Genomic DNA, 21,114 nt, shown 5'->3' on the forward strand with positions numbered 1-21,114 from the left:
CTTTGGCTACCTCTCCTCCTGTCTCTCGCTCCCTCGCTCTCGTCTGGTGGTGGTGGTTGTTCCTCTCGCTGGGTCATGGGATCTTCCCCCTCTGTCTAAAGTGATAGTACCTCTACCTACATGACCTACCACCCCAGTGACATCAGCGCTCCCCTGACCTCTCCTCTCAGTGCACCTGCTTCTTACCACGCCTGTGACAACCTGTCAAAATAAACTGATTCTATTTCACAGCTATAGCAGCAACAGTAATATGGAGTATAATTCCCCCTCATTCCTGTGGTCGGGTCTTCCTTGCCTTCAAGACCTGCTGCTGGAAATGGAGTCAGTTGGCATTCTTCACAGTGGTCAGAGTATTAATCTCCATTTTGACTGACAATTATTGTACTCTCTTTCTTCTGCAGACGAGGGATGATTTCCTGGGACAGGTCGATGTGCCTCTCAATCATTTACCGGTGAGTGTGTTGTCTGTGTACGACGTGTGTGTTTATTTCCTGGTCAGTGTGTGTGCATATCTGTGCACACACACACACATTGTTTGGTTTTAGAATGCTCTACTGGTTTTAAACAGCATGTTTGTTCTGCCTAGTGAACTCTGAAGGTTGTGAGGACATAGGGGAGGGGGAAGAGTTAGCAACCTCTCTTGAGCAACCTGTTGTCGTAGGCTTTTTAAGTAGCAACAACACTGGAGAGTGAGAGCGACTAGCCCCCTGTTAGGAGTGGAAATAAACCCGGTAGGAATGTAAACAACAGGGCCAGTACAGGGTCTGAGGAGAGGAGGGTTACCCTGGACTGGAGCTGACGGAAAAAGAAACCATGCATCCCTCGATGGTGGTAAGCCACAATAACAAACAGAGTTGTAGTCCTAAAATGAATGCCGGATTCAAGTAGTTTAATCAAGTTTTAAGTAGATTCATTGTTTTATGAAAGGAACATGATCTATCTTCTAAAATAATGATAATAATAATAATAATTGGCCAACTATGGAATGATCTCTGGCAGTTCAGAGTGCAGTGCCGCTAATGATTATATGACCCTTTGTCAAATAATCTTTAGTCCTGCTCATAAATGATTCATTGTCAAAGAATGTTTGGCTCTTGATTGAGTGGCTGAGCAATCAAGCCAGTCAAATAGCTTGACCCTAAAGCAGTGCGGTAGTGAGTCTAAGAGGTAACTACTTTTGAAAGTGGTGAAAAGCCTATCTGCGTAGGTGGTAAGGTTAATTATTAATCATGACGCACCACCTACTGTTGTCCCTATGGTGGAGGAATTAACATGAGATCAAGTCTGATGTAAACTTGTGCTTCTTCTGGATGGACACAGAGACCTGGTTCATGTTCATTAGTTTCAAAACGTTTTGCAACTGATTGCCAACGGGTGTTTCTTATAGGGCAAAGACGATACCAATATCGCGATGCTCGTTAGTATCGTGGCAAGGAAACAAAACACAAAGCGGATATAACTTCTTTAGGAAAACAGCCCTAATGTTGGAAACTAACATCCATAATGTCATCCAGAGTCACATGTATTTATTTTCCAAGCTGTAGCACACAATATTTTACCCACAGCTGGTTTTAAAGGACCAAATAGTTTGGTCTGCTTCATGTTTACATTTTTTGCCATGTAAAAAATATCACAATACTAGTATCTTCACAGCCCTAGTTATTGGACAAGTTCACATAAGTCCCTCAGTCTCACTCTTTTCTGAGCATTTTCTTCCCTTTGGTACCTACTGAACATAACCCTGACCACAGAAGTCAGTCAGTCAGCCAGCCAGCCAGCCAGCCAGCCAGCCAGCCAGCCAGCCAGCCAGCCAGCCAGCCAGCCAGCCAGCCAGTCAGGTGTCATACTGCCCTGTGTGTCTGTTCTCTGTGGACCTATAGGTCTTAGTCACGCTGGGTGGGTGTTGTCTTTCTCACCGTGTCTTTGTGGCCTGTTCTGTTGAAGTATTCATGAGTCATGGTGATTCACCTCTGAAAGCTCTGACAGTGTAGAGGCTCTGGCTCCTTGGGGTCGTCACTGACGGGTGCTGTCTTCACTGTCTAGCTACTAGCCCTGAGTGATCTGCTGTTCCTTGGGGTAGTCACTGACGGGTGCTGTCTCCACTGTCTAGCTACTAGTCCTGAGTGATCTGCTGTTCCTTGGGGTAGTGTCACTGACGGGTGCTGTCTCCACTGTCTAGCTACTAGCCCTGAGTGATCTGCTGTTCCTTGGGGTCGTCACTGACGGGTGCTGTCTTCACTGTCTAGCTACTAGTCCTGAGTGATCTGCTGTTCCTTGGGGTAGTGTCACTGACGGGTGCTGTCTCCACTGTCTAGCTACTAGTCCTGAGTGATCTGCTGTTCCTTGGGGTAGTGTCACTGACGGGTGCTGTCTCCACTGTCTAGCTACTAGTCCTGAGTGATCTGCTGTTCCTTGGGGTAGTGTCACTGACGGGTGCTGTCTCCACTGTCTAGCTACTAGCCCTGAGTGATCTGCTGTTCCTTGGGGTCGTCACTGACGGGTGCTGTCTTCACTGTCTAGCTACTAGTCCTGAGTGATCTGCTGTTCCTTGGGGTAGTGTCACTGACGGGTGCTGTCTTCACTGTCTAGCTACTAGCCCTGAGTGATCTGCTGTTCCTTGGGGTCGTCACTGACGGGTGCTGTCTTCACTGTCTAGCTACTAGCCCTGAGTGATCTGCTGTTCCTTGGGGTAGTCACTGACGGGTGCTGTCTCCACTGTCTAGCTACTAGCCCTGAGTGATCTGCTGTTCCTTGGGGTCGTCACTGACGGGTGCTGTCTTCACTGTCTAGCTACTAGCCCTGAGTGATCTGCTGTTCCTTGGGGTAGTCACTGACGGGTGCTGTCTTCACTGTCTAGCTACTAGCCCTGAGTGATCTGCTGTTCCTTGGGGTAGTGTCACTGACGGGTGCTGTCTCCACTGTCTAGCTACTAGTCCTGAGTGATCTGCTGTTCCTTGGGGTAGTGTCACTGACGGGTGCTGTCTCCACTGTCTAGCTACTAGTCCTGAGTGATCTGCTGTTCCTTGGGGTAGTGTCACTGACGGGTGCTGTCTCCACTCAGGGCTAGTAGCTATTAGTAATGGGGGGGGGGGAAGATAGTTGCATTTTGGCAATATTATTTTTGCACTAGTTGGCTGTACCTAGACTGAAATCCAAATCCATAATAGCTTGTTCTCCAGCTTCTTTTTAAATAGGGAGACGATTTGTTTTCAGCACTTTTATTGACTGATCAAAAGGCGTTGTCATGGTGCTGTCTTGTCTATCTGCAGCAGTCCTATGGTGAGCAATAAAATCATAGTATCGAATCGCAATACATATTGCTTATGCTTACACCTATCCAGTCCTCATATCACTTTTACACCTATCCAGTCCTCATATCACTTTTACACCTATCCAGTCCTCATATCACTTACACCTATCCAGTCCTCATATCACTTACACCTATCCAGTCCTCATATCACTTACACCTATCCAGTCCTCATATCACTTACACCTATCCAGTCCTCATATCACTTACACCTATCCAGTCCTCATATCACTTACACCTATCCAGTCCTCATATCACTTACACCTATCCAGTCCTCTCAGATCGACACAAGTATCTTGTCTTGGAGTTTATTTGGGATTCAGCGTCTCTCTACATTCCCCCAACACACCAGACTTTTAGTCTACAGGGTTCGAGTTTCATAGCTGCTTAAAACCCAGCCAGTACCGACTGGTCTGTCAGTCCACTTTACCTCTGAGTTTATCACACAAGGCTGTTAGTTAACTATGAAACAAGAGAGGGTCTACTCTGCATTCACACACACACACACAAGGCTGTTAACTATGGAACAAGAGAGGGTCTACTCTGCATTCACACACACACACACACACACAAGGCTGTTAGTTAACTATGAAACAAGAGAGGGTCTACTCTGCATTCACACACACACACACACACAAGGCTGTTAACTATGAAACAAGAGAGGGTCTACTCTGCATTCACACACACAAGGCTGTTAGTTAACTATGAAACAAGAGAGGGTCTACTCTGCATTCACACACACACACACACACAAGGCTGTTAACTATGAAACAAGAGAGGGTCTACTCTGCATTCACACACACAAGGCTGTTAGTTAACTATGAAACAAGAGAGGGTCTACTCTGCATTCACACACACAAGGCTGTTAGTTAACTATGAAACAAGAGAGGGTCTACTCTGCATTCACACACACACACACACACAAGGCTGTTAGTTAACTATGAAACAAGAGAGGGTCTACTCTGCATTCACACACACACACACACACAAGGCTGTTAGTTAACCTCTTGAGCATCTGATCCCGTTAGCGGGATCAAAATCCAGCGAAAAATCATATCGCCAATTAGCATTAAAAAATTATCATAATTTTTTACAAAAATTAAAAATATTTTTTTTTTTTTTTTATAGATACACCTCTCCTGAATCGACCCACGTCGTCCGATTTCAAAAAGGTTTTACAGGAAAAGCAAATCATTAGATTATATTAGATGAGTCCATCGTAAAAAGCAGCTTCATAGCCATTTTCCGACCAACCACTTCCATCACATATTATCAATAAACAGCTAAATGTAGCACTAACCTTTTACAAACTTCATCAGATGGCACCCCTAGGACATCATGTTATACAATGCATGCATTCTTTTGTTCAATAAAGGTCATATTTATATATAAAAACAGCATTTTACATCTCTGTCTGACGTTGACTACCTAATTTCCCCTCAAAAGCGTCCCGGTAAACAATGCTACGTTTCAATAAATTGCTATACTATAACGATTTTTTAAATGTATATTGTCAATCTAACATTTATAGATGAATATCTCTTGAGAACACCCGTCATACCAGATTTTAAATTAACTTTACTGGGTAATCACACTTTGCGATAAAAGGAGATGCGATACTCAGAAAATCAGCTAATATACAGTGCTCGGCGCCATCTTGGATGCAACAGTATGAACCATCTCATCTTCAATAATATTGTCAATAATCGCCTACCTTTAGTTGTCTTCATCAGAAAGCATCCCAGGTCCACAACAGATGTATTTTCGGTCAAAAAGTCCATACTTCACGTTCCATTAGCCTGATGTTGGTAGCGCGTCCTATGGCTCTCTCCAAACGCAGCTCTGCACTTCATACTGAAAGCAATCCTCGCGCATGTAGGTTCGTTCAAACATGTCAAACGTTGTATAAAATAAATGTTCAGGGCCACTAACACCAAGAGAGCCAATAAGATTCGAGGGGGATGATTTCATTGCCTTTAAAACCGTTTCCAAAGGTGGGGGCAGACATGGCCGCCGGCGTCATAATGGTGATGGCCCATCCCCTGTGACCAATTTCAAACTCCTGTCATTCACTGAGTTTTGACTCTATAAGGCTCAAACCACTGTGAAAGGACTGGCGACATCTAGTGGAAGCAATAGGAAGTGCCAAAATATTCCTAAACCCCTGTGTTTTTCAATGGGATAGGTTAGAACTCAATACAACACATCAGGTATCCACTTCCTGTCAGAAAATGTCTCAGGGTTTTGCCTGCCAAATGAGTTCTGTTATACTCACAGACACCATTCAAACAGTTTTAGAAACTTTAGAGTGTTTTCTATCCATATATAATAAGTATATGCATGCCCTATCTTCTGAGTTTGATTAGTAGGCCGTTGAAAATGGGAACGATTTTTTTTCAAAATGCGCTGTGGCGCCCCCTATCCTAGGGTATCCTCAAGAGGTTAACTATGAAACAAGAGAGGGTCTACTCTGCATTCACACACACAAGGCTGTTAGTTAACTATGAAACAAGAGAGGGTCTACTCTGCATTCACACACACAAGGCTGTTAGTTAACTATGAAACAAGAGAGGGTCTACTCTGCATTCACACACACAAGGCTGTTAGTTAACTATGAAACAAGAGAGGGTCTACTCTGCATTCACACACACAAGGCTGTTAGTTAACTATGAAACAAGAGAGGGTCTACTCTGCATTCACACACACAAGGCTGTTAACTAAGAAATGGGAGACATTCGTTAACTACTTCAACAGGACGGTCACCAAAGGTTTATCTTCATGTGATGGAATGGCAGTGTGTGTGTGGCTTTTTATTTCATAGCTACAACATAATGTGTTTATGTTTTCATGTACTGCATGTAAATCAGACCTGGGAGAAAAACTTTAATCTGGCACATCCTCTCAAATATTTGCTGTGCTCTTGATTCAGGCTAGCTTAACTAGTGTGCATGGTGGACAGATTGTACTGGTCAAGCGTATCACATGTATTTGACTCTGGTCTGACAATGTGTTTATGTGATGGACAGTGTGGTTTTTCTATTTTATAGCTACATGTTTTGATATGTTTTCATGTCTGTAAACTTGGCTTGCTTTTCGGTGTCTAGGCCGGGTTACTGTAAGGCACTTTGACAAGCACTAATATAAAAATAGATTTGAAATACATTTGATTGATTGGTTGATTGATTGATTGATTGATTGGTGTGTCTTTGTGTTGTAGACCGAGGACCCTACGATGGAGCGGCCGTACACGTTTAAAGATTTCCTCCTACGGCCACGAAGGTCAGTTCCAGACTACCGACGAAGGTGACAGGGAACTACACACACTCACACACACACATTCACACACACACTCAAGTTACCCACAAACAATGTCCACCTGTTGTTGCTAATCCAAAGGAGATTCATGGTTAGATAGATATCACTGAAACTACAGGCTTATGTCATTATGGTATTTGGTTTAAAGTAACTGTACTGTAATCATTGTTAGCTAAGACTGTTGTCATTCCACCTCTCTGGTTTCTGTTGAATTCCAAATATCGTTCTAATTCTAGACATTAACTTTAATAGCATTGTTAAAATATTCCCCATGTATTGTTTATGGGGCTCTAACAGGGCTTCCATAGAATGTTGTAGTGTCATCGCCCAACTCTCTGAAATTCATGGCTCTGGGTAAAACCATCTATTTCTACCTCCGGTTTCTTTTGAATAACTCCCAATTAACTGCCATTTTGGTGTCCTCTTCTGTCTCCAGCCACAAGTCCCGGGTGAAGGGTTATCTACGGCTAAAGATGGCCTACCTGCCAAAGACTGGAGGCCCGGAGGAAGAGACCACTGAAGGGATTACCAGGGAAGAGGCGGAGGTAAGAAGACAGGGACACGGACAAGCGCACACAGCTTTTTTTTTAACGTGAAATGTCAGGACTTTTTGGGGAGTAAAAATGTGTGTTTTTCCTAAGCCTAACCTTAACCCCAAAACCGCTAACCTTAACCCCAAACCCTACACCTAACCATTAAGCTTAAAATAGCATTTTAACAAATTCAGTACAGTCCTGATTTTTAGAAAATAATATATTTTTCCTACATACAGTGCATTCGGAAAGTATTCAGACCCCTTGACTTTTTCAAAATGTTGTTACTTTACAGCCTTATTCTAGAATGGATTGAAAACTTTTTTCCCCTCATCAATCTACACACAATACCCCATAATGACAAAGCAAAAACAGGTTTTAAGAAATTTTTGCAAATTTATAAGAATTAAAAAGAAAGAACTGAAATATCACATTTACAAAAGTATTCAGATCTTTTACTCAGTACTTTGTTGAAGCACCTCTGGGAGCAATTATAGCCTTGAGTCTTCTTGGGTATGATGCTACATGCTTGACACACCTGTATTTGGGGAGTTTCCCCCATTCTTCTCTGCCGATCCTCTCAAGCTCTGTCAGGTTGGATGGGAAGCGTTGCTGCACGGCTATTTTCAGGTCACTCCAGAGATGTTCGATCGGGTTCAAGTCCGGGCTCTGGGTGGGCCACTCCAGGACATTGAGACTTGTCCCGAAGTCACTCCTGCGTTGTCTGGGCTGTGTGCTGTTGGAAGGGGAACCTTCGCCCCAGTCTGAGGTCCTGAGCGCTCTGGAGCAGGTTCCAAACTACTTTGCTCCATTCATCTTTCCTTCAATCCTGACTAGTCTCCCAGTCTACTCTCCCACCAAGCTTAATCATAGGGATGGTGCCAGGTTTCTTCCCGATGTGATGCTTGGTATTCAGGCCAAATAGTTCAATCTTGGTTTCATCAGACTAGATAATTTTGTTTCTCATGGTCTGAGAGTCTTTAGGTGCCTTTTGGCAAACTCCAAGCCGGCTGTCATGTGCCTTTTTTACTGATGAGTTGCTTCCGTCTGGCCACTCTACCATAAAGGCCTGATTGGTGGAGTGCTGCACATATGGTTGTCCTTCTAGAATGTTCTCCCATCTCCACAGAGGATCTCTGGAGCTCTGTCAGAGTGACCATTAGGTTCTTGGGCACCTCCCTGACCAAGGCCCTTCTCCCCTTGATTGCTCAGTTTGGCCAGGTGGCCAGCTCTAGGAAGAGTCTTGGTGGTTCCAAACTTCTTCCATTTAAGAATGATGGAGGCCACTGTGTTCTTGGGGACCTTCAATGCAGGTACCCTTTCCCAGATCTGTGCCTCGACACAATCCTGTCTCGGAGCTCTACGGACAATTCCTTCGACCTCATGGCTTGGTTTTTGCTCTGACATGACATCATCTGTGGGACCTTATATAAACGGTTGTGTGCCTTTACAAATCATGTAAAATCAATTGAATTTACCACAGGTGGACTCCAATCAAATTGTAGAAACATCTCAAGGGTGATCAATGGAAACAGGATGCATATGAGCTCAATTTCGAGTCTCATAGCAAGGGTCTGAATACTTATGTAAATAAGGATTTTCTGTGTTTAATTTTAAGAAATTGAAAAGAAATCGACCTGTTTTTGCTTTGTCATTATAGGGTATAGTGTGTAGATTGATGAGGAGAATAAGGCTGTAACGTAACAAAGTAGAAATAGTCAAGGGGTCCGAATACTTTTCGAATGCACTGTATATACAGTACCAGTCAAAAGTTTGGACAAATTTTCAACATTGTAGAATAACAGTCAAGACATCAGCTATGAAATAACACGCATGGAATCATTTAGTAACCAAAAAAGTGTTAAACATATCCGAATATATTTTAGATCCTTCAAAGTAGCCACCCTTTGCCTTGATGACAGCTTTGCATACTCTTGGCATTCTCTCAACCAGCTTCATGTGGTAGTCACCTGGAATGCATTTCAATTAACAGGTGTGCCTTGTTAAAAGTTCGTTTGTGGAATTTATTTTCTTAATGTGTTTGAGCCAATCAGTTGTGTTGTGACAAGGTAGGGTTGGTATACAAAAGATAGCCCTGTTTCATAAAATACCAAGTCCATATGGCAAGAACAGTTCAAATGAGATGACAGTCCATCATTTATTTAAGACGTGAAGGTCAGTCAATCTGGAAAATTTTAAGGACTTTGAAGGTTTCAAGAATAGTCGCAAAAACCATCAAGCTCTCTAATGAAACTGGCTCTCATGAGGACCGCCACAGGAAAGGAAGACCCAGAGTTACATCTCCTGCAGAGGATAAGTTCATTAGAGTTACCAGCCTCAGAAATTGCAGCCCAAATAAATGCTTTACAGAGTTCAAGACACATCTCAACATCAACTGTTCAGAGGAGACTGTGTGAATCAGGTCTTCATGGTCGAATTGCTGCAAATGAGTAGAAATGAGTAGAAATTGTCGATTTTTGGTTCCAACCGTGTCATCGTGAGACGCAGAGTAGGTGAACGGATAATCTTTGCATGTGTGGTTCCCACTGTGAAGCATGGAGGAGGAGGTGTGATGGTGTGGGGGTGCTTTGCTGGTGACACAGTTGGTGAATTCATGGCACACTTTACCGACATGGCTACCACAGCATTCTGCAGCGATACGCCATCCCATCTGGTTTGTGCTTAGTGGGACTATACTTGGTTTTTCAACAGAATAATGACCCAACACACCTCCAGGCTGTGTAAGGGCTATTTGACCAAGGAGAGTGATGGAATGCTGCATCAGATGACCTGGCCTCCACAATCACCTGACCTCAACCCAATTGAGATGGTTTGGGATGAGTTGGATCGCAGAGTGAAGGAAAAGCAGCCAACAAGTGCTCAGCATATGTAGGAACTCCTTCAAGACTGTTGGAAAAGCATTCCAGGTGAAGCTGGTTAAGCGAATGCCAAGAGTGTGCGAAGCTGTCATCAAGGCAAAGGGTGGCTACTTTGAAGAATCTGAAGTATAACAAATGTTTTGATTTGTTCAACACTTTTTTTTGGTTACTACATGATTCCATATGTGTTATTTCATAGTTTTGATGTCTTCACTATTATTCTACAATGTAGCCCTTGAATAAGTAGGTGTGTCCAAACTTTTGAGTGGTACTGTATATAGTGTGGGAAAAAAATATTTGATCCCCTGCTGATTTTGTACGTTTGCCCACCTACAAAGAAATGATCAGTCTATAATTTTAATGGTAGGTTTATTTGAACAGTGAGAGACAGAATAACAACAAAATCCAGAAAAACGCATGTCAAAAATGTTATAAATTGATTTGCATTTTAATGAGGGAAATAAGTATTTGACACCTCTGCAAAACATGACTTAGTACTTGGTGGCAAAACCCTTGTTGGCAATCACAGAGGTCAGACGTTTCTTGTAGTTGGCCACCAGGTTTGCACACATCTCAGGAGGGATTCTGTCCCACTCCTCTTTGCAGATCTTCTCCAAGTCATTAAGGTTTCGAGGCTGACATTTGGCAACTCAAACCTTCAGCTCCCTCCACAGATTTTCTATGGGATTAAGGTCTGGAGACTGGCTAGGCCACTCCAGGACCTTAATGTGCTTCTTCTTGAGCCACTCCTTTGTTGCCTTGGCCGTGTGTTTTGGGTCATTGTCATGCTGGAATACCCATCCACGACCCATTTTCAATGCCCTGGCTGAGGGAAGGATGTTCTCACCCAAGATTTGACGGTACATGGCCCCGTCCATCGTCCCTTTGATGCGGTGAAGTTGTCCTGTCCCCTTAGCAGAAAAACACCCCCAAAGCATAATGTTTCCACCTCCATGTTTGACGGTGGAGAGGGTGTTCTTGGGGTCATAGGCAGCATTCCTCCTCCTCCAAACACGGCGAGTTGAGTTGATGCCAAAGAGCTCCATTTTGGTCTCATCTGACCACAACACTTTCACCAGTTGTGCTCTGAATCATTCAGATGTTCATTGGCAAACTTCAGACGGGCATGTATATGTATTCTTGAGCAGGGGGACCTTGCGGGCGCTGCAGGATTTCAGTCCTTCACGGCGTAGTGTGTTACCAACTGTTTTCTTGGTGACTATGGTCCCAGCTGCCTTGAGATCATTGACAAGATCCTCCCGTGTAGTTCTGGGCTGATTCCTCACTGTTCTCATGATCATTGCAACCCCACGAGGTGAGATCTTGCATGGAGCCCCAGGCCAAGGGAGATTGACAATTATTTTGTGTTTCTTCCATTTGCGAATAATCGCACCAAATGTTGTCACCTTCTCACCAAGCTGCTTGGCGATGGTCTTGTAGCCCATTCCAGCCTTGTGTAGGTCTACAATCTTGTCCTTGACATCCTTGGAAAGCTCTTTGGTCTTGGCCATGGTGGAGAGTTTGGAATCTGATTGATTGATTGATTGCTTCTGTGGACAGGTGTCTTTTTTACAGGTAACAAACTGAGATTAGGAGCACTCCCTTTAAGAGTGTGCTCCTAATCTCAGCTCGTTACCTGTATAAAAGACACCTGGGAGCCAGAAATCTTTCTCATTGAGAGGGGGTCAAATACTTATTTCCCTCATTTAAAATGCAAATCAATTTCTATCATTTTTTACATGCGTTTTTCTGGATATTTTTGTTGTTATTCTGTCTCTCACTGTTCACATAAACCTACCATTAAAATTATAGACTGATCCTTTATTTATCGGTGGGCAAACGTAGAAAATCAGCAGGGGATCAAATACTTTTTTCCCCCACTGTACATGCATACATACAGTTGTGGAGGTGGAGTAACAAAAGTCTGTTACTGCCAACAGGGAGTCTGGAGAAAACATCTAGTCTGTTCTGGTCTGGCCTCTCTTTCTGGAAACACCATTCACTCGCTCACTTACTTCCCCACTTCCTTTCATTTTCAAAAGTCTGATCTAATGGAAAATTAAATTGTGTGTGTGTGTGTGTGTGTGTGTGTGCTTCTGTGTGCTTCTGTGTGCCAGTGACTTAATCTGAGTAAGAGAGAGAGGGAGTGGGCAAGATGGCTTGTAGTTTTTCACTCAGTAAAATGAGGCCTAGATAGGGTGACGTATAGCTATCATTCCACTCTTTGTCTTGCTAAACATCTTTGGCATATGACACAGGGTAAGAGTAGAATTGTAGCTAAACAGACGGGTACCCAGGTTAACATTTAGCAGGAGAACTGAAAAAAATAGAACTGAAAATCTCATGTCTCCAACCTTCTTGCGAGATCTCAGACAGACAGTGGAATGTAAGGTACACAAAAAGGAAAGAGCTGTGTTTTGTTTCCTGGCTGTGCCGTGTCTCTCTCTCTCTGTCTGTATCTTTGAGCACTCTCCTCCTGTGCCTTTGTGCTTCTCAGGGCTGGGAAGTGAACGACTCCGCCGATCCCAGCGTCCAGAGGCCCCAGGCGGTCCAGCCCCCACTGCCCCCAGGATGGGAGGAGAAGGTTGATAACCTGGGCAGAACCTACTACGTCAACCACAACAACCGCTATACACAGTGGAAACGACCCAGTAACGTGTATGTATACACAGCTACGTTATCTGTACACACAGTTATCAGAACTGCTCTAGGTCCTCTGGTGTCCCCAGGGCTCTGTACTAGGTCTTCTGGTGTCCCCCAGGGCTCTGTACTAGGTCCTCTGGTGTCCCCAGGGCTCTGTACTAGGTCTTCTGGTGTCCCCCAGGGCTCTGTACTAGGTCTTCTGGTGTCCCCCAGGGCTCTGTACTAGGTCTTCTGGTGTCCCCCAGGGCTCTGTACTGGGTCCTCTGGTGTCCCCCAGGGCTCTGTACTAGGTCCTCTGGTGTCCCCCAGGGCTCTGTACTAGGTCCTCTGGTGTCCCCCAGGGCTCTGTACTAGGTCCTCTGGTGTCCCCCAGGGCTCTGTACTAGGTCCTCTGGTGTCCCCCAGGGCTCGGTGCTAGGTCTTCTGGTGTCCTCCAGGGCTTGGTGCTAGGTCCTCTCTTGTTCTCTCTGTGCACCAACATGTAAAATGTTAATTATCTCTTCTCTACAGGGATGATGTTTCGGAGGTGGAGAATGACAATCAGCAGCGGGCGAACAGCATCCAGGCCCACCGGGTTTTCAGGTCCAGACGACACATCTCTGAAGACCTGGAGAATGAACACACAGAACCCAGAGACATGGAAGATGTGAGTCTGACCTTTGACCCCTCAACTGTACAATATGTTTTAATCAATATCTTTGTAAATCCAAGGTCATCTATTGCTACATACCAGGACAATATTACGCCTACATTGTTACTTAAAATAGGTTAATGGATAAATGCCTTATCTTTACTGCAGAATACAGAAGGATTTTCCAAACTAGTCAGTGGTACAGTACATACTCTCACACTCTCTCTCTCTGCCTCTCTCTCTCTGCCTCTCTCTCTCTGCCTCTCTCTCTCTGCCTCTCTCTCTCTGCCTCTCTCTCTCTGCCTCTCTGTCTCTCTCTCTCTGCCTCTCTGTCTCTCTCTCTCGCTCTCTCTGCCTCTCTCTCTCTGCCTCTCTCTCTCTGCCTCTCTCTCTGCCTCTCTCTCTCTCTCTGCCTCTCTCTCGCTCTCTGCCTCTCTCCCTCTCTCTGCCTCTCTCTCTGCCTCTCTCTCTGTCTCTCTCTCTGCCTCTCTCTCTGCCTCTCTCTCTCTCTGCCTCTCTCTCTCTGCCCCTCTCTCTCTCTCTGCCTCTCTCTCTCTCTCTGCCTCTCTCTCTCTCTGCGCAGTCGTTTGAGCCAATCACTGAAGAGAGTCCAGACGGCCCCCTACCTGGCCCCTCCTCCTCAATGGTGACGGCCATCCCCCAAACGCCTGCCCCTCCGCCCCTCCAGGAGTTCTCAGAGGAGATCAACCTGCACCTCTCTCTCTCTCCAGCCCCATCCGGCCCCCCGCCTGACATCAACGGAGAGGTGGCCGTCCCCAGCCACGCCGCGGCTGTGGTGAGAATCACTGACCAGTTTGAGTCGGTTAGAGGCAAATTGACCACTTTTTAACCTTACTCATTAGCACCATTCCAGTATGTGTGAAAACATTTGTTCTTGTAGCCAAAAAGATGAGAATGAAAAAGTCGTAAGAAAACAATCCCTCCGTCTCCTCTCAGCAGAGTCATCTGACCTCCAGGCTGCGCTCCTCCAGTATGACAGATGGGGTCAGTGACCAGGCCCAGCCTCCTCCAGCGGTACGATACACACACTCTTTCTTCCTCTCCTCCTCTCCTCTGTTCTTCCACCTCTTCCTTCCAATTCCTTTACTTCACAGGCAGCTCTTTCTGTTCTCCTCTCCTCCTGTCCTCCTCCTATCCTCTCCTATCCTCGCCACTTGTCCTCTCCTGTCCTCTCCTCCCCACCTGTCCTTCCCTCCTGTCCCCTCCTCCTCTCCTCCCCCCTCTTCTCCTTTCCTCCTGTCCTCTCCTGCTGTCTTCCTCCTGTCCTCTCCCCTCCTCCTCTCTGCTTGTTGTGATTCCTTACTGCCTGGTGGTGATTCACTCTGCAGTGTCAGGCTCTGTGTTTCTGTAACAGTGGCAGTAATTCTATCTTTCCTAATCAAACACATCCTCGACAGAGATCTGAGTCACAGTAGCCCAGGGAGCCAGGGCTTCTGAAGGGAAAAGCACAGGTGCTGATGTCAGCCTTTTATCTCACTGACCTGAATGAGTGAGTGGGTAGCTAGGGTTTTACAACAACAGGACCTGAATGAGTGTTAAGTGGAATGAGTGTGTAGCTAGGGTTTTACAACTGTAGCAGAATGAGGCTTTTTCTAGACTGGATTTGTCACAGTCAGAGGCTAAATCCAGTCACCATATGTTTCTGTGGTTTGACACACTTTCTTAGGAAGCACGTGTAGGTTGCAGATCTGGGTTCATATAATATTTGAAATCTTTCAAAGTACTTTGAGTATTTTCTCTAGCCTACCTGGAGTGGCAGACTACTCTATTGGTACCATTGCACCATGCAAGCTCAATTACATACATCTTAAGTATTTGGGTTTGGATTCTATGAACCCAGGTCTGCTGTCAAAGGGAAGATTTCAGTTTCCACATGTAGCTCAATCTGTCCCATATACCGGTTTGGTTTGACACACTTTCCTGGGAATGAAAAGGGATGTGTAGGTTGAGCATGGTTGGTTGGTTATGTTATTCTTCCCCTGACTGGGCAGTGTTTCTCTTGCTGTGGAGTGAACTATCCCTCAGACGGACTAAAGTATATCTATAGAAATAAGCTGTGACAAGGCTGTTGTGAATGGTCCTTGACGTGGACAGTGTGTGAGACTACCTCAGTCATTGCAGAAGGGAGGGAAGCTAGCTACACGTTATTAGTCCGGATCAGCCCTGTGCAGTTGACCCCTCTCTGACTCGCCCCGGGGTGAAACTTAGTTGTCGGCAATGTTCCCTAAAAAAAAAAATGTCATCACTGAGCAAATTTCAGGTTTACTGAGTGCAAACTTCAACATAGTGAAAACTCTGTGCATCTTCTGGCGCGTATTTACTGTGAACACTGAGGCTGTACCCGTGAAGCCTGAGGCTGTACCCGTGAAGACTGAGGCTGTACCCATGAAGACTGAGGCTGTACCCACTTTAAGTTAGTTTTAACAGTGCCCAAGTAGGCTACTGTGGCTATTTGATCATAATGTAGGCCTACCAGAGTGGCCTACCATCAAAAACAATGGAGAAAATGCATCCCATAACATTTTAACATGGAAATAGCTGTTCTATTCAAGTACCTTTTGGAAGAAAAAAGAAATAAACATGCAGGACTTGACATTAACCTGTTTATCCACTTGTCCTTCAGACAATGTGGTGACTGAAAATGTTGTTTGATGCAAGAAATCACTTTACTAAATAAAATGCATCATTATTCCCATAACATTATTATAGATAATCAGGCAAATTATGCTGCCTATTGGTTACTTAGATTTTTCAAGCCTGTCTCAAAATACAACACTGTCCCTTTAAGACAAAAAAACCCCTCTTTACCTGACTCGCTTTTCAAAGATGTCTAGAAATGTACACGTTTTGTGTTCTTGTATGAAGCAATCACTCCCCCATTGATGACTACACATTATCTCTATCTGGGCTAATAACTCACTAACTAGCAAAGGATATGAACAAATGTACACATGTTGCTGCATGTAGCTCTCGCTTTGATCTCAAAACAAGCTCATCTATTCACAGCGACTCATGCTGTAAACACAGTCCAGTTCAAAGTGAATGGCACAGGTCCATATACGGCAGTGATCTCTTTGCATATAGGCCTACTGCAGCTCTGATTGGTTATGGCACACCGCCTTGTGTAAAGTATGAGCCCGAGTTGTACCTGTCAATGCAATAAAATTCTACTCCGATGCATTCTGCCTACAACAAAATCTCTCGCATAGTTAGTTTTGCATACCAGCATGCTGACCACACTGCTCGCGTGTGTCAACGAGCGCCATGTGGGTGATTGAAGGATGAACTGAGGTCCACACTCCAGTCCAGTTGGTGGTGGTAATGCACCTTAAAGTTGGTTGCCAACCGCCGTATAAAGTCCAAAGAAGGAGAAGAAGCCTGAAGGAGGAGAGATGACTAGAAACAAACTTTTACCCTTTTATCTGTGGATTAATTGTCGGAGTAGAGGACCTTGTGCATTTCAGGTAAAATAACAACCCAATGTTTATATCCCAGGACAAATTATCTAGCAAGAGCATGCTCGCTAGCTAAATTGCCAAATGTTTAATGCTTTTTGACCTGTCCCCAAATTAATATAGTTAGTTATAGTTTGACCTGCGTGTCCTGATCGTGTCTGGTGTGGGTGGACAAAATCACATGCGCAGCGGTCTGGTCAGCATGTAAGTCTTGCATAGTTTTTTTTATTTTGGTATGTTGCATTGAAAGTGGCAAATATTGTGCTGATTCGATCACAATTCCCACAGTAAAGGGAAACGTTGATGGTGTTAACTAACGGGGGAAAAGTCCAGAAAGCTGTGTGAAGTTCAATTTCGTTGTTCTCTGCGCGGACTGATATTTCTTCTGCATGGCAGCCCCTGGGGAGCTGCGTGCGTGTGCACGCTCGCTGCTTAAAGGAAATGTTGGTTGTTGGTTCATTATATGGCAGCTAAAGTGTTTTATTTGTACTTTTTGAAATGTAGGTTTATGTGTTAAGTGCAGTAAAGAGTGCAATGTAGTTCCATGTTTCTCCATAAGGCTTATCAAGAGTTATTGTTATTGACAAAATACTTATTGTTATTGACAAAATACTTATTGTTATTGACAAAAGGGTTATTGTGGCTAATGACAAAGAAAAGGGTTATTGTGGCTAATGACAAAGAAAATGGTGAGCGCCAGTAATGAAGGGTGAGCGCCAGTCATTTATTTATTTTTATTTCACCTTTTATTTAACCAGGTAGGCTAGTTGAGAACAAGTTCTCATTTACAACTGCGACCTGGCGTAGTGAAGGGTGAGCGCCAGTAATGACTAAAAAAAGCATTGAGGGGAAGAAAAGGTTAGAAAGAGTCCCAGAGTTATTTGGTGTGACTGTGCCTGTAGCCTGCTAGATCAGTCACACTAGTTCTCCTTAACATTGGCTGAGTGGGTGGGTGGTGTTATCTCACTTTGCATTCCACTCTCTTTGTGTGAGTTGGTGCTCTACTGTCATCAACACCTGTGACGCTAGTCAGATCCATCTCACATGATTCTCAAAGAAACAAAATAAAGCTTAACAATTATTGCCTTTCTGCATCCATTAACAATAATCATTCTAACAATTCCAGATTTCTCAAATTAAAAGCTTTTTATTCAGCTGTTTATATACTACTTCACTCTCAACCCGTAATCCAATCAAACAATGATAATCCACAACTATGATCCACCCACGGTAATGTGATTCCATGTGCACCTTCCCTCACCTCTCCTCCTGTGTGGTCAGCTGTTTGGGTATGCTCCACGTCTCCTGTCCCTACCATCACAGGAGTCTCTCCCCCCGGGGCATGGCTTCTCTCCTCACCCAGCTGTACTCCTACTGTCCCCCGCCTCAACCCCTGGACTCTCTGACTCTAAAGTCACCTCCTTCCCCATGTTAGTCTTTCCTGCTCCTCCACACATCACCTACCTGACCCCCATGCTTCACCCTCACTGGTCATATCTGCCCCTGACCCCCCTGCTTCACCCTCACTGGTCATATCTGTCCCTGACCCCCCTGCCTCACCCTCACTGGTCATATCTGTCCCTGACCCCCCCTGCCTTACCCTCACTGGTCATATCTGTCCCTGACCCCCCCTGCCTTACCCTCACTGGTCATATCTGTCCCTGACCCCCCTGCCTCACCCTCACTGGTCATATCTGTCCCTGACCCCCCTGCCCCACCCTCACTGGTCATATCTGTCCCTGACCCCCCTGCCCCACCCTCACTGGTCATATCTGTCCCTGACCCCCCTGCCTTACCCTCACTGGTCATATCTGTCCCTGACCCCCCTGCCTCACCCTCACTGGTCATATCTGTCCCTGACCCCCCTGCCTCACCCTCACTGGTCATATCTGTCCCTGACCCCCCTGCCTTACCCTCACTGGTCATATCTGTCCCTGACCCCCCTGCCTTACCCTCACTGGTCATATCTGTCCCTGACCCCCCTGCCTTACCCTCACTGGTCATATCTGTCCCTGACCCCCCTGCCTCACCCTCACTGGTCATATCTGTCCCTGACCCCACCCCCCTGCCTCACCCTCACTGGTCATATCTGTCCCTGACCCCCCCCTGCCTTACCCTCACTAGTCATATCTGTCCCTGACCCCCCCCCCCCCTGCCTCACCCTCACTGGTCATATCTGTCCCTGACCCCCCTGCCTCACCCTCACTGGTCATATCTGTCCCTGACCCCCCTGCCTCACCCTCACTGGTCATATCTGTCCCTGACCCCACCCCCCTGCCTCACCCTCACTGGTCATATCTGTCCCTGACCCCCCTGCCTCACCCTCACTGGTCATATCTGTCCCTGACCCCCCTGCCTCACCCTCACTGGTCATATCTGTCCCTGACCCCACCCCCCTGCCTCACCCTCACTGGTCATATCTGTCCCTGACCCCCCTGCCTCAGACCCCCCCTTCCCTCTAAAGAAAGCTGTGTTCTACCAGCAGAGCTCCCAGACCAGAAGAACCAGAGCTTTAACAGTCACTGGAGTTGAGGAGCCCATGGTAATGTTGTCCAAATCTACCTGCTGTACATCAGTAATGTTGTCCCATTCTATATAATGTACATCTATCTACCTGCTGTACATCAGTAATGTTGTCCCATTCTATATACTGTACATCTATCTACCTGCTGTACATCATTGTTGTCCCATTCTATATACTGTACATCTATCTACCTGCTGTACATCATTGTTGTCCCATTCTATATACTGTACATCTATCTACCTGCTGTACATCATTGTTGTCCCATTCTATATACTGTACATCTATCTACCTGCTGTACATCATTGTTGTCCCATTATATATACTGTACATCTATCTACCTGCTGTACATCATTGTTGTCCCATTCTATATACTGCACATCTATCTACCTGCTGTATATCAGTGCACCTCTGCCATATGAATATCCTCTCTCTCTGCACCGTTTTAGTTTTGTCCCCCTCCCTCCCCACCAACGTTATGTATCAAGCTGGTGGTTAAGAAGTTAGGACTTAGAGACTGGAGACTAGACCACCTGTTTCCCCTCCTGCTTCTGTGTTGTGACCCCTCAATGGGAGAGTTCAGCTCACTTACCAAGTCAATAAGTGTATACATTTCTTCATATGAAGTTCAGTGGCTGTGAATTTATATTTATATGTGCGTGTGGTTTTGTTTGCTGCTCCCCTGATAGGTCCACACATCATCACCACCTGGGATGTATTTTAATCTGTAATGAGCAGTTTGAGTGTCTTACTAGGTATGTTAGGTTGTACAGTATGTAAGGTTTAAGAGTGGCTTACTATATACAGTGCATTCGGAAAGTATTCATACCCCTTAACTTTTTCCACGTTTTGTTACGTTACAGGCTTATTCTAAAATGGATTAAATCGTTTTTTTCCCCTCATCAATATACACACACTACCCCATAATGACAAAGCAAAAACAGGTTTTGAGAAATGTTTGCAAATGTATAAAAAACTGAAATATCACATTTACATAAGTATTCAGACCCTTCACTCAGTATTTTGTTGAAGTGCCTTTGGCAGCGATTACAGCCTAGAGTCTTCTTGGGTATGACGCTACAAGCTTGGCACACCTGTATTTGGGGAGTTTCTCCCATTCTTCTCTGCAGATCCTCTCAAGCTCTGTCAGGTTGGATGGGGAGCGTTGCTGCACAGCTATTTTCAGGTCTCTCCAGAGATGTTCGATCAGGTTCAAGTCCGGGCTCTGGCGGGCCACTCAAGGACATTCAGAGATTTGTCCCGAAGCTACGCCTACGTTGTCTTGGCTGTGTGCTTAGGGTCGTTGATCAGTTGGAAGGTGAACCATCGCCCCAGTCTGAGAACCTGCTCCAGAGCGCTCAGGACTTCATCAAGGATCTCTCTGTACTTTTCTCCGTTCATCTTTCCCTTGATCCTGACTAGTCTCCCAGTCCCTCCTGCTGAAAAACATCCCCACAGCATGATGCTGCCACCACTATGCTTCGCCGTAGGGATGGTGCCAGGTTTCCTCCAGACGTGACGCTTGGCACTCAGGCCAAATAGTTCAATCTTGGTTTCATCAGACCAGAGAGTCTTGTTTCTCATGGTCTGAGTGAGTCTTTTAGGTGCCTTTTTGGCAAACTCCAAGTGGGCTTCCATCTGCCACTCTACCATAAAGGCCTGATTTGGTGGAGTGCTGCAGAGATGGTTTTCCTTCTGGAAGGTTGTCCAATCTTCACGGAGGAGCTCTGTCAGTGACCATCGGGTTCTTGGTCACCTCCCTGACCAAGGCCCTTCTCCCCCGATTGCTCAGTTTGGCCAGGCGGCCAG

At 45.4% G+C, this 21,114-nt stretch overlaps 1 protein-coding gene across 17 annotated transcripts in view; it reads left to right on the forward strand.

The window, feature by feature from the left end:
* Window positions 1-21,114, forward strand: part of nedd4l (NEDD4 like E3 ubiquitin protein ligase) — a 122,154-nt gene that overhangs the window by 59,258 nt on the left and 41,782 nt on the right. For 5 of the 17 annotated variants that reach the window (XM_082960560.1, XM_082960562.1, XM_082960559.1 and 2 more), the window contains 8 exons: window positions 402-452; window positions 6,525-6,610; window positions 7,059-7,167; window positions 12,532-12,692; window positions 13,188-13,323; window positions 13,892-14,104; window positions 14,266-14,343; window positions 19,270-19,326. In XM_082960560.1, coding sequence (XP_082816686.1) covers window positions 402-452; window positions 6,525-6,610; window positions 7,059-7,167; window positions 12,532-12,692; window positions 13,188-13,323; window positions 13,892-14,104; window positions 14,266-14,343; window positions 19,270-19,326 — 891 coding nt within the window. Of the gene's footprint in view, window positions 1-401; window positions 453-659; window positions 832-6,524; window positions 6,611-7,058; window positions 7,168-12,531; window positions 12,693-13,187; window positions 13,324-13,891; window positions 14,105-14,265; window positions 14,344-19,269; window positions 19,327-21,114 lie in introns of those variants that run through there. The other 12 variants (XM_082960561.1, XM_082960563.1, XM_014138865.3 and 9 more) reach the window with 7 other exon arrangements.

This window comes from Salmo salar, chromosome 13 (assembly GCF_965601325.2).
Source record: "Salmo salar chromosome 13, fSalSal1, whole genome shotgun sequence".
NCBI classification, from domain to species: Eukaryota; Metazoa; Chordata; class Actinopteri; order Salmoniformes; family Salmonidae; genus Salmo; species Salmo salar.